The sequence below is a fragment of the Leptodactylus fuscus genome, chromosome 8, assembly GCF_031893055.1.
Source record: "Leptodactylus fuscus isolate aLepFus1 chromosome 8, aLepFus1.hap2, whole genome shotgun sequence".
Lineage (NCBI taxonomy): Eukaryota > Metazoa > Chordata > Amphibia > Anura > Leptodactylidae > Leptodactylus > Leptodactylus fuscus.
The window spans coordinates 4878031-4891432 of record NC_134272.1 but is presented as its reverse complement, the minus strand read 5'-3'; the positions used below and the strand labels follow the sequence as shown (position 1 = coordinate 4891432).

At 44.3% G+C, this 13402-nt stretch overlaps 1 protein-coding gene across 3 annotated transcripts in view; it reads left to right on the top strand.

Annotated features, from left to right (window-relative positions):
• Positions 1 to 13402, top strand: part of PRKAR1B (protein kinase cAMP-dependent type I regulatory subunit beta) — a 107228-nt gene that overhangs the window by 74379 nt on the left and 19447 nt on the right. For all 3 annotated transcript variants that reach the window (XM_075285082.1, XM_075285084.1, XM_075285083.1), the window contains exons 7-9: positions 1050 to 1208; positions 8459 to 8519; positions 13234 to 13355. In XM_075285082.1, the coding sequence (XP_075141183.1) occupies positions 1050 to 1208; positions 8459 to 8519; positions 13234 to 13355 (342 nt within the window). The remainder of the gene's footprint in view (positions 1 to 1049; positions 1209 to 8458; positions 8520 to 13233; positions 13356 to 13402) is intronic.

Here is a 13402-nt window from a genome sequence, read left to right as displayed (position 1 = left end):
ATTATTACACATTGCTTGCTGGAGAGTCATTTATTTGAGATAGCTGGTGGATGAACTAGTATCTCTCGGCTTGGCCATGAGTGCATATACTGTATTCTGAATAGAGAGAACAATGACGGACACCTGAAAACTAAAGGAACGTACAAGTTAAAATTCAGCATTCCAGTCCATTTGTCCAAGGCATCTGCCATTGGGGAAACATCAGATGGTGGGTTGGTCCGACCAGAATTGGCAAATTGATTCTAATGTGTATGGCCAACTTGACGATTTGAGACCTTGTTGGATCGATGAATTATTACGATCATAGAGACGATCATCTTTTATTGCCCAAAAAATCTTCATCGCCTTCTCAATTCTCAGTGATTGTAAAACTCAATAAAATATAAAAAATAAATCCTAAAAATATGAAAAAAATCTCAAGATTTATTTCTCTGCAATTGAGTGATCTCTTCTTTTTCCAAGATTTTGTCCCAGGAGATGGTGGACTTTTAAAAAAAAAAAAAAAAAAAATTAGTCTGGAAGCCCCAAAGAATTCTGAGGTTAATCGGTTTAGGAGAAAGAAATGGAGTTGGAGGAACAAAGGCCAGGTCTCATCAAAGGCCACCTTAGTCTCCCTTCTTCTATTCTCCGGCTTGCGTTTCCCCTGCCGCCCTCATTACGGCTATCAACGCGTCTCCTTGCTTTCAGGTTTGACAGGTGTAATAAAAGGTCGGAGTTGTGACAGTTCTGCTTGTCGATTCTTTGAGTGTCCAACTCCAGTGCAAAAATAACCCGGGCCCGGTGAGCCGCAGGAGCTGAACATTTCCCAGGGGGTAAATACGACCATTGTGGACTATAGCAGCAAGTGCTGAAACGCGATCCTCAAAGTATGTTGTCAAGCTTTTGTGACCAAGTGAGGAAACTATTAGTCTATTGTTTGGGCCCCTATTCTTTCCCTCAATTCATTAGAAAAAAAAAGATTATTAATAGGTTTGGAGATAACCGAAGACATCAGCTAAAAGCAAACAATTTCCTGCCCCTTAACCCTTTCATCTGTTTCCTTTGTTCAGGTCTACGTCAACGGAGAATGGGTCACCAGCATTGGCGAAGGAGGAAGCTTCGGAGAACTTGCATTAATCTATGGGACCCCAAGAGCTGCAACCGTCAAGGCCAAAACAGACCTTAAATTATGGGGCATCGATCGGGACAGCTACAGGCGTATTCTTATGGTGAGTGGGATTGTCGTTCAAACATTCATTGGTGATCGTCACCATATAGTGATCGTAAAGGGATTGAAGTATCGGTCGTAGGACGTTACCAATCCAGCAGGGTGGATCAGACAAGAAGGGGTCGTATCTGACCATAGGCAGCATCGTATCAGCCATTTTTTGACAATCACTTGACATGTGACTTGTTAGTGATCCTTGCAGGAATGTGGAGTATTTTAGGAAATAAGGGCGCGGTGTCCGACAGCTAGTGTCCGATGCTAATGTCCACGGAAGATTTTACCATCGTACACTAGCTGTGTCCATTTGCAATTTGCATGATTTTAAATGGGGCATCATGTAGTGACCGTGTGTGTCCTACATGTAGGATTTTTCTGTCCCCTTGAAAATTCGGACATCTTTGCAAACGGATACTTAAGGACACCCATGGACACTACGTGGTGCCCCATTTAAGATCATGCTAATTGCAAACGGACACAGCTAGTATCCGATGCTAAAATCTTCCACGGACACTAGCTATCGGACACTGACGCTAGGGTGAACCCTGTTTTAAGAGCTAATGGTCGTAAGACTTGTGATTGTCTTCATATATTACAGGACCAGTAATCCTAAAATGAAAGTTGTCTCCTACAGTTTAGCTATTAATATATTTCGCAGCCTTGTGCCAGGAGATTACCAGAAGTGGCGTTGTTCTTTATTTAAATGCCAAATATATTTTAGGATAACCCATTTAGAAAACCCAGAAATATCCCCTTTGGTAAACAAGGGAAGATAGGGTTCAAAAAACAGAATCTGCTTAGCTCCTTATGAGTAAAGCCGGTCTGACATGTAAGATGGCGGTCATTTGGGCGACGTGGTGACATAGTTGATAAGATTAAGATGAAGACTAGTTGAAGTTGGGAACATCTAGGTCAGAAGCCTTTCAAATGTCAAGGGTCCAGAACTAAAGGTTCCTTATAAAGGTTAGAGCGACTTATAAATGGGCTGAACTGGTGGTGATCAAGTCATGCAAATGTCCAAGGACCTCCGACATCAGAGAGTGAGGTGATAGGGGAATAACGGAAGGCACGCAAGGCCCTAATGGGGTAGTAGGCCTGAATAAAGTAAGGAATACAAGCTGGAAACATAATAGTCCCTATAAGGTAAGGAATACAGGGTGGAACTATGCTCTCCTTAGTCGATATGAGTATGTGTTGATCCCCTAATTACTAGACATTGGTGGGTTTCCCAACAGTTTGGCGTAAATTGGGTAGCCTATGGGATGGGTGCTGGTCTGTGCCTGTAAACGCCCAACAGCCTTGGTCTTGGGGTATATATAGATCAATATGTAATAGAAAGCACAAAGAAACTACAAGTCCATGATCCAGAATAGTATGGACGTGTGCGTGACAGGGCTGTGGAGTCAGAGTTGGGTTACCGCCTCCAACTACAAAATAAAATAAATGGTTTTCCCTTATATTCTGCAATTATAAGATGTTTAGATTGTTTCCATATAAACTCCAGCACTGATATCCAATAACAGGTGTGGCAAGATCCAGTAGCGAATCATCGGCCCCAACATCTTCCCACTGTCAGAACAGTTACCTAGTAAATCGCTACAATGTAAACTTTTGCCTTATAATATTTATTTGCTGCCGAAAATTTCTCATTTCGATCCGCGTCACATGTTGTAAATAATCTGTCAGGACGGGTTCCACTTAGCACGCTCACAATGTTGTAATAGCCCATGAATGTAATATGCTAAATGATTGGTGTTATAAATAGCCTGAAGTTTTGATGCCTTGTGGTTGGCAGAGAAAATCAGAGCAGGATTATCAGTAGACAGGAGAGGAATTCTGAGACGCTGGAGTCCATGCCGAGCCCCGAGTTCTCCTAGCGTGCTCTGAATCTGCAAATAGCAGCAAAAATATGTCGCAAGATGACTACATTAAATCCACAGCAAACAAGTGGGCAGTTCACGTGTCATAGCCCTCTACCTCTGCCGCTGGCCTCTTCTTGAACCAGGACAGAGGGTCCTATTCATCAACCTGCCATGCAAACTCACCTGTAATCAGAAACCCAACTTCCCTCCGTCCGCCACTCTTCATGACCTCATTTTATGCTCAATCACAGCTCTGTACGCAGTATAAAAATGGCTTTGGGTCTCTCGCCCCTGATTACCGGGGGGTTTTCACACCCGTTTATGCCTCCCGGAAAAATATCTGCATTCCCGTTCCTTGTCTGGAAATGCAAAGTCTGGTTACACAGGTGGACAAAGTGAAAAGAGTGGCGCAGTTCCAGGCGTCGCCCATCATGGCGCTGACCTTATGGTTTATTCATGAGTTGCTTTCCACTTCGAGGTCGCTCAGGAGCTGGATGTGGCCACACTCCATACATCAGAAATATCTGATATCCGTCTTATCTCTTCATAATCTGTCCTAGGGTTGGACATCCAGATTTTGAGACCTGGACGGGATATTAGACCTACCGTATGACTCATTTTCCATAGGAATCCAGAAAGGGTTTCTTGTACTGTCTTCTTTACATTGTAACTGACTCTCCGGCTAGACTTTCCACCTACAGCCTATAATGAGATGCTAATTCCATGCAAATTATAACAAATCCCATCTATTTCTGGATATTCGTGTACATACTCTTTCCCTTATGTAAGACGTGTGGTTGGAAAATGACGCCTTGTCTTTACGGTCCCACCAATTGAAAATTGTTTCCCCAACTTGGAACTTTCCAGCTCGTCTCATGACTGTCTTGATGGATTTGTGATATTTGGGAAGAAGACATAGGTTAAACTATTTAGCCTTAAAGCCATTACGCCACAAATAATGTTTATCGTCTATCCATAGGATAGAGAATATATTGCTTATGGTGGGGGTTTGACCACTGAGACCCCTAATTCTAAGAATATGTCTTTTACCTTGTTGTGAATGCAGGAAAATCGGCTGAACCTCTGGAGGACGCAGAACCATTCCCGATCCAGAGATTACCCAAAGTGCACCCCTCGGCTGTACTACATTCACCGCCTGTTTTCAGGATTGCTGGGGGTCTCAGTGCTCAGATCCCCCACTGATCAGCCCCAGTCCTGTGGATAGATCATATATTTCTCATATTATAACCACTATGGGGCTCTCCAACCATAACCACTTGACATATCCATAGGATTATGCCATAAATGTGTGACTGATGCCGACCTACCTCTGGGACCCGGACCTACTTAAAGGACAGGAATCCCCCCCATATTCATACGTACCCCACTTTCTGAAACCTGGTGCTGGCTCCGCATAGGTCAGCAATGTGGATTCCTTAAAAATAGTTGGATCAATCCAAAAACTACCATACAACAAGCATTGGCTGGTTTCTGAATGAGTAGAAAGGAGCCTTGTTGCGGGTGAGGTGAAGGCCTGGTCCTCACCTCTGGGCATGGGCTTGATTGACTGACACTTGGCAAGGAGACTCAGATACTTGGTATTTTGTCTTGGCTCGGTTTCTGAAGAGCTTATCCCACAGTGCGGCAAAGCTTTGAAGATAATCTAACCTCGCAATCTCTGTTTCATAGATACCTTCACACTGGGCCATATGACTTGTCCTCAGTGCACAGGATTGCTGGCCTAAGACATATTTAGTACAAGTCCTTCACACTGCCTCCTTTCAGAGGGTGCAAGTGCTGTGCACTAGGAAAATGATGGGGTGGGGGCAAGTATTGATTTTTTGTGGGCTTCTGCAACCTTTTCAAAGGGTTGACATGCCGTGTGTGCTGTATGGTAATACCTTATGGATTCAAGTGGAAGTCCTCTTAGAACTTACTCTACTTAAAGGGATTGTCTGGCATAGAAAACTCATTTTAATGTTCCCGACTAGGAAATTCTTAATTATTAGAGAGGGGTCCCCCAAAAAGAAGAGTGCCTGAAAGGCATTGTAAAGACTTTATGCACTGTGTAATACCTTCTGCGGCCTGCGGAGGTGCTGCAGAGAAATTGAACTCTTACCATCAGCTACAGGTTATAGGAGATTGGAGGATGAAAATGGATTGTCCAAAGCTGACAATTCCTTTAAGTTTTGCTAATATAAGCAGGACTCATAGACAGGACATGAGATCACCCCTTTAAGTCGGCCATATGTGCATTGTATTATTATCACCCATGCTTGTTGTATCCAGAGATAACACAATCTAATATCGCCTGAAATCCTTCAGTAGTTTCTGTTATATTATGTAATCAATTAATGGCAAATATTGGTGCGGATATTGATACATCATGAATGTGAAACGCGTAAAATCGATCTTCTATCCGTAGGAAATCCTCCCGTATTCTTTGGCGTTATGACGTTGCTTTCCTTCCCATGTGATGTATTTGTCTTTCCTACCACTTAATGCATCTCTCCATTGTTTTCTTTCTCGTGAGTGTCGCCTTCCTCACCAATTAATTGCCCTCTCCAAATCTGCATTGATACATTGAAGCTTTTTTTGCCCCGAAGGACTTTTAAGAGGCTTAGTCCGGGGGGTCTGCAGAGATCCAGTGGTCCTAAGCCTCTTAAAATCTAAAAGCATTCCTGCCCTATTTATAGTCGGGTCACTTCCCTCCTATGTCCAGACAACAGTGAGGAGAATCTCCACCAATTTTTTTGCCCAAATGAACCTTTCTGGTCTCTTCTATAACGCATAGATTATATGACGCCTTAATGGGACGGTGTGAAAGATCTCTGAAAGTGGTATAAAGATAGTCTTGTACTTATATCTATCCTCAGGTATCTATGGGGCACATTCATAAACACTGGCACTGGTAGATAGGTTATAGTCACCAGGACCAGCATATCACCCCAGCCCTGCAGATAGATAGGTTACTGTCACCAGAACCAGCATATCACCCCAGCCCTGCAGATAGATAGGTTACTGTCACCAGAACCAGCATATCACCCCAGCCCTGCAGATAGATAGGTTACTGTCACCAGAACCAGCATATCACCCCAGCCCTGCAGATAGATAGGTTACTGTCACCAGAACCAGCATATCACCCCAGCCCTGCAGATAAATAGGTTACTGTCACCAGACCCAGCATATCACCCCAGCCCTGCAGATAGATAGGTTACTGTCACCAGAACCAGCATATCACCCCAGCCCTGCAGATAGATAGGTTACTGTCACCAGAACCAGCATATCACCCCAGCCCTGCAGATAGATAGGTTACTGTCACCAGAACCAGCATATCCCCCCAGCCCTGCAGATAGATAGGTTACTGTCACCAGAACCAGCATATCACCCCAGCCCTGCAGATAGATAGGTTACTGTCACCAGAACCAGCATATCACCGCAGCCCTGCAGATAGATAGGTTACTGTCACCAGAACCAGCATATCACCCCAGTCCTGCAGATAGATAGGTTACTGTCACCAGAACCAGCATATCACCCCAGCCCTGCAGATAGATAGGTTACTGTCACCAGTACCAGCATATCACCCCAGCCCTGCAGATAGATAGGTTACTGTCACCAGAACCAGTATATCACCCCAGTCCTGCAGATAGATAGGTTACTGTCACCAGAACCAGCATATCACCCCAGCCCTGCAGATAGATAGGTTACTGTCACCAGAACCAGCATATCACCCCAGCCCTGCAGATAGATAGGTTACTGTCACCAGAACCAGCATATCACCCCAGTCCTGCAGATAGATAGGTTACTGTCACCAGACCCAGCATATCACCCCAGCCCTGCAGATAGATAGGTTACTGTCACCAGAACCAGCATATCACCCCAGCCCTGCAGATAGATAGGTTACTGTCACCAGAACCAGCATATCACCCCAGTCCTGCAGATAGATAGGTTACTGTCACCAGACCCAGCATATCACCCCAGCCCTGCAGATAGATAGGTTACTGTCACCAGAACCAGTATATCACCCCAGTCCTGCAGATAGATAGGTTACTGTCACCAGAACCAGCATATCACCCCAGCCCTGCAGGTAGATAGGTTACTGTCACCAGAACCAGCATATCACCCCAGTCCTGCAGATAGATAGGTTATAGTCACCAGAACCAGCATATCACCCCAGTCCTGCAGATAGATAGGTTACTGTCACCAGAACCAGCATATCACCCCAGTCCTGCAGATAGATAGGTTAGTGTCACCAGACCCAGCATATCACCCCAGCCCTGCAGATAGATAGGTTACTGTCACCAGAACCAGCATATCACCCCAGCCCTGCAGATAGATAGGTTACTGTCACCAGAACCAGCATATCACCCCAGCCCTGCAGATAGATAGGTTACTGTCACCAGCATATCACCCCAGCCCTGCAGATAGATAGGTTACTGTCACCAGCATATCACCCCAGCCCTGCAGATAGATAGGTTACACGGAATATGCTGATAGACACACTTTAAGTCTTTGGGAGATTTATTCTCAGGTTTTGCATGGTGCACTGCCCTTGAGGAGAGCCTGGCACAATGCTTATGCTGTACTGTATTAATAAATTGCCCAACCTATGGGAAATGTAAGAATGAGATGCATAAATTTAGGAATCTGTGAAATATAGCAAATAGTGACAATTTTATCCACCTGGTACTCATGGAATGATAAAGTTGGTGTAAATGTGAGACACACAAAGGAATAAAATTTGACCTAAGGGCTAGTTCACACGTGGGCAAAGGGGAGGTTTTTGACAGCGGAATTCGCTTCAAAAACCTCTCCTTTAACATGGTGGTCTATGTAGACCACTAGCTTTTTTTTTCCTCCTAGCGTTTTCCGCCTGAAGAAGCGACATGACCTTTCTTCAGGCGGAAAACGCCTGAAGAATTGCATAGAAGTGAATGGGAGGCGAAAACCGCGCGGTAAAAAAACCGCGCGGTTTTCGCCTGCAGTTTCTATAGCACATATAGGAAAAAAAAACCCTAGCGAAAACCGCGTCAAAAACCTCGTCAAAAACCGCGTGGAATGCAAAAAACAGCGTCAAAAAAACTCCTCGAGGTTTTTTACCTCGCACAAATAAGCTAGGCGGTTTTCACGTGTGAACTGACCCTAAGGAGCCAAGTTGTATGGGCACCTTTCAGGGTAAGTCGTGTACGGGTACTTTGGCTCCTTAAGGACTCCTTTCAGGGACATGCTAAGTATTCTGGGAAAAGAATATGCAAATGACTTGTATGGGCGGTGTTAGTGTTACTGTATCACTAGATTCCCGGGTTACATGTGATGGACCTGTATCTTTTTGTAGGTTTCCTGCTGCTCTAGTTATTGGAGTAACATCTTCTCTGTCTATTTCCCACCGCAGGGCAGCACGCTGAGGAAGAGGAAGATGTACGAAGAATTCCTGAGCAAAGTCTCCATTTTGGGTGAGTGTTCCTCTGTGACGTCACCTTTCAGGCTGTACATAAAGCTCGGTTACAGGAGACCACACAGCGGCCACATAAACTGGCATGGGGGTCCTGCACGCTAATCATTTTATTGGTCGCTGTAAGCTCACATCTGTTCCTGAGGGTTTTCTTAGTCGCTATCCGATCTCATGCACCAAGCCTAAATGATTCTACATGTGTGAGGAGCCGGGGGCGAAATCCTGGGGCTTTAAAGTAGGAGGGGACATAATCCGTGACGCTGTACTTTATTTGAAGTATATGGCGAAACTTGTCAGGTGTCGTTCCTGTTACATGCTTTATATTATTCACTTATTGTTTAATTTTCCGCCTTGAAAGACTCAGTGAACTCAATGGGAGGTGGAAAAAATGCAATGATGTTTTTTGACACTTTTTTGTTGCGATTTTTGGACACAGTCTTTGCAAAAACTGCAAATGTGTTTTTTTAAAGGGAAGTTTCCAGGTCCATACAAAGTGCTGGAGCCAAAAAAATGCAACAAAAACAGTGACAAAAAACGCATCATGTAAAAGAAAAAAAAAATTGTATCAAAAAACCTAATTCTTAAAGCAGATGGTAGGGAACCTTGGGCTCTCCAGCTGCTGTGAAACTACAACTCCCAGCATGCTCCATTCACTTCCATGGGAGTTCCAAGAACAGCAGAGCAAGTATGCATGCTGGGAGTTGTAGTATTACAACAGCTGGAGAGCCGTACGTTCCCTACCCCTGCGCTAGATGGTTGGAGAAAATCTGTAAAATTCTGCAACATGTTTATATTTGCAAAAATGTTTAACTTTTAATTGTTTACAAATTTGAAATATGTTTATAGGAAAACCCCTTTAAGGCCCCACATAGCACATAACGTTTCTTCTATTATTAAATCTATAGGGATGTTTGCAATTCCATAGTATTTTGCAATATTCGGAAATCCAGGGGGTTTTTTTGCAGCTTTTTTAGCCTAACTCACTTTTCCGCCAGGGCTACTTGACCTATAAACCTAATATTGACTTGTAGCTTAGCAGATCACGAACTATTGCAGCCCCCTTAATATTATAATAGACAATTACTCAGAAAATTAGGTTATTAGAACAGAATGTTGCAAATTCTCAAGAATTGGCCAAACTATAACACGAAAGAGGAAGCCGAGCGAGCGACTTGGAGTTCATCATGTGCTCAGCGCTGTACATTGTGATTGATACGAATTTCCTAGTAATATCTCCCTTAACATATTTCACATGCAGGAAGGAACTTGTGGTTTGGGGTCAGATTTTTACTATTTTAAAGCTTTGCAATATTTTCAAAAAGTTTTTGAAACTTTTTAAATTTTTGTACCTGATTGCCCTGTCTGAGGATATAATGAAGGCCATTATTGTCATTACCCCCTGTGTCCCGTCCCACCCCCCCCTCCCTCGTTCACTGATCAATCACCATTAGCTTAAGACAACTACCTGATAAGTGGCGCAGCCCTGGCCATTACCACCGGGCCCTAATTGCTCCGTAGAAGGATTTGCATTACAGATTACATTAGGTTACATGTTACTAAATACGTCGGAGCAAATAGCCTTGGCCGGTGTAACAAAACATCAATGCATCGGCTGCTTAAGAAGCAAACAATTCTCTGCCGGGCTCCGTCATGCTGCCTGACATGAATAATTCAGGAAATATATTCCTGAACTTCTCAAATGGTTCAAGTAAAAAAAAAAAAAAAAAAAACTCGCTACAAAAACTTTTCATGTTTTGACTAATGGCTAATAAATCATGGTTATGTTCTGCCGCTGGAAGTCTTAAGCTCAAACTTCTCTATGACTTGTCCAAACACCCCCAAAATACCAGGAGAGTGTATCCTGGATATGTCAGAAGACGTCTCCACAAAACATTGCACCTGTGTTTAGGAAGCCATTGCTGGAAATGTCCTGGAGAAGGGATTCAGTGAGCACTGGCCATATAGTACCGAGCACTAAACCAGGATCCAAGGCACAGGGTGGCAAGTGGGCTATTAACCATTGGAAGTCTTCATTTCCAAAGACCATCAAGTAGTTTCAGATTTATCCCTTCACTGCCCTAGATCAGTATTCGTTAACCCTTTCAAGCCAAGTACCTCCTTGTGAAATACTTTTCAGCCCCCTGACACTGCACAGGGTTCCACAGGTTGAGAGCCGTTGCCCTAGACCACCAGGGACTTTGCTATTAAAGTGTCGTATAGGAATTAGAAATGTATGGGTTATCCTTAGGATAGGACAAGAATATGTGACTGGTGGGGGACCATCGGGCAGCCCCCACTCAGATCAGCTCTACAGGGCCATACTGTACACAACATGGGGCTGGACACAGTTGACTCCAGTCCCTGTATAGTCCTGCGGGGGCAGTATTGCAGCTCAGCTCCCACTGAGATCAAGGGAAGGAGCCTCATACAACTGATCTGTGCAGGGTCTACCTGTTGGCCCCTACTAGTCACATATATAAGGCATATCCTAAGGGTAGGTCATCACTATATACGTCCCAGAAAATCCCTTTAATTTCTAAGCTACATTTGGACACTCTCCAGACACATGATCCCATATATGTCAATGTATACCATAGAGCTTATGTCATTGTTAGCCATCCAGTGCAAAAAAAAGGAAAAAGTATAGGGTATGCTTTAATGCAGAAAGCGGAACTTGTATCCCCAAGATGGTGTGAACAGCCCTATATGGCACTGAATGGCGTGTGTTGTATGGGCATTGTATGAGTAGTGTCGGCTGTCAGCTCAGTATGGCCAGTCTATGGAATCGGCTTGATGGTAATGGTAGTGGAGGCGCCAAACACTTATGGAAAATCCTATACACTATACTGGCGGAGGGGCTCATTTATAATGGGGTGCCCATCCCTTTTTTAATCCACTGCTGCCAACAAATCTTCTTCCTACGTGACCTCCGGCCCTTTAGGTAACATCATCTTACTCATTATGTGGGCCCATCTGAGACCTTTTAGGAGTTTACTGACCTGTAACCTGAACTGCCTTGTCACCGGGAAGTTCCCGATAATTCAGCCGTCTTTGGTCTTGGGGTGATGCCATACGAGCAGGTTTACAAGACTATTAGATACCTAGAAGATGCCTTGAAATACAGTATAAGTTCTAGAGTTTTACAGCGGCTTCCGCCAGTAATCCTCCTCTAGAAGAGTCCCCGATGGTGAGCGGACACTTCCCATCCTGCTAGCGGTCATTGGGATCCTATAATACCCAAGTGACAAGAATAACTGGGGAAACGTACATGCCGGGAAGACGTTATCACATGGAGGAGTCTCAGATTCTCAGATCATTGTAAGAAATGGTTTAGTCCATGACCTATGAAAGAATCCAGGGGGGTCGGGAGGGTTGGGGGTCACTAAACCAATGAATTCTGGTCAATTCTTTCAATTATTACAAACAATGTCTGAATGTTCCCATATAAATGTTGTCACCCCATAAAATATTTGGTCAATGTGATATGGCCACTTTATAAGGGAATTTATGTGGCATTTGTGGAGTCAGGAAGGACACCTGGCATTTTTGGCTGTGGATCAACCCAACGTGGGAATTGCCAGAGTCGATGTGCTCGTGACTTGTTATCCTGACTGTGCATGTATAGGTGACCCCGGGAATATTACATATTATACACCGTAGATAGCAGTTGGGTCAGCAGCTATTCCATCTGACCTCCTTCTATACATGCATGCTGGACTTGTCATCTAATGTCTAAGGCCACCCATCCCCAAACCTTTTAACCTAATCTCCCAAACGTGAACTTTTTTCGATTCTTACAAACCAAGAAACAATCACCGGCATTGCAATCCCCCCCCAAATACTTGGAAAGATGATAATAGATAGTCTGGGAAAAACCAGGCCCCTTTTTCCTCAGCCTGTGCACCCTCTTAGACATTGCACGTTCCCATGATCGGCCGCTATTTCCCGATCCTACAAGGTGATAATTGACTTATAATTTTCCTTCTGAACAGCTGCAGTAGTGAAAAGGGAAACTCCTTGTAAAATCTTATTAAGTATGGCGAAGGAGTCGTCTTCCAGCTCAGTCTTTCGGCTCCAGGACTGTTGAGCGAATGCCAGGGACGGGGACGCTGCTAAAAACTTTCTGAAAAAGTCCAAAAATACCTCTTCTTGTACAATATGACTTTAGAGGGAGATCCTCTTATCCCACGGCCATGGGATTTCTGACTGCCGGCAGGTGAACCAGCGCATACTCTGCAGATTTATTCGTCATCTTCATAAGAGCCATCAATAAAGTCAGAATTGTTTGCGGAAGGAATTTTTGTGCAACTTTTCACATTCTGCTCCCCATATGGGGGGGGATTGTAGTAGGACCAATGATCCAAGAAATCGGTATCAGCAAGGAACTGTTGTGGATTTATCTTTAGGCGCAGAGACCCCGAGGATATGCCTAATGTATGATGAGGTACAGGCAAAATCTGATGGGGCAAAAACTATCACGACTGATGCAGAACACCAGACATGACATATCATCCCCTTAAGAATCGGGCACTGGGATTTCCACATGGCTGGTTCTTTTGTTCTCGGGAACACTATGCGCCCCCAGAATATTTTGGCTGATTTGCCTCCCCCATTCAGAACACAAGCTGAGCCGAGTGTTCACATGTATGAGGTGGTTGGGGGACATAGCCGTGGGCCATCTAATGTAATCCTTGTTTCTTACTCTCTCTTTGTAGAATCCCTCGATAAATGGGAGCGTCTGACGGTGGCCGATGCTCTAGAACCTGTACAGTTTGAAGACGGAGAAAAAATTGTGGTTCAAGGAGAGCCCGGAGACGACTTCTTCATCATCACTGAGGTCAGTGGGTCTCTTTTTAGGCATTTCATCGTCCGGTAACCCGAAGA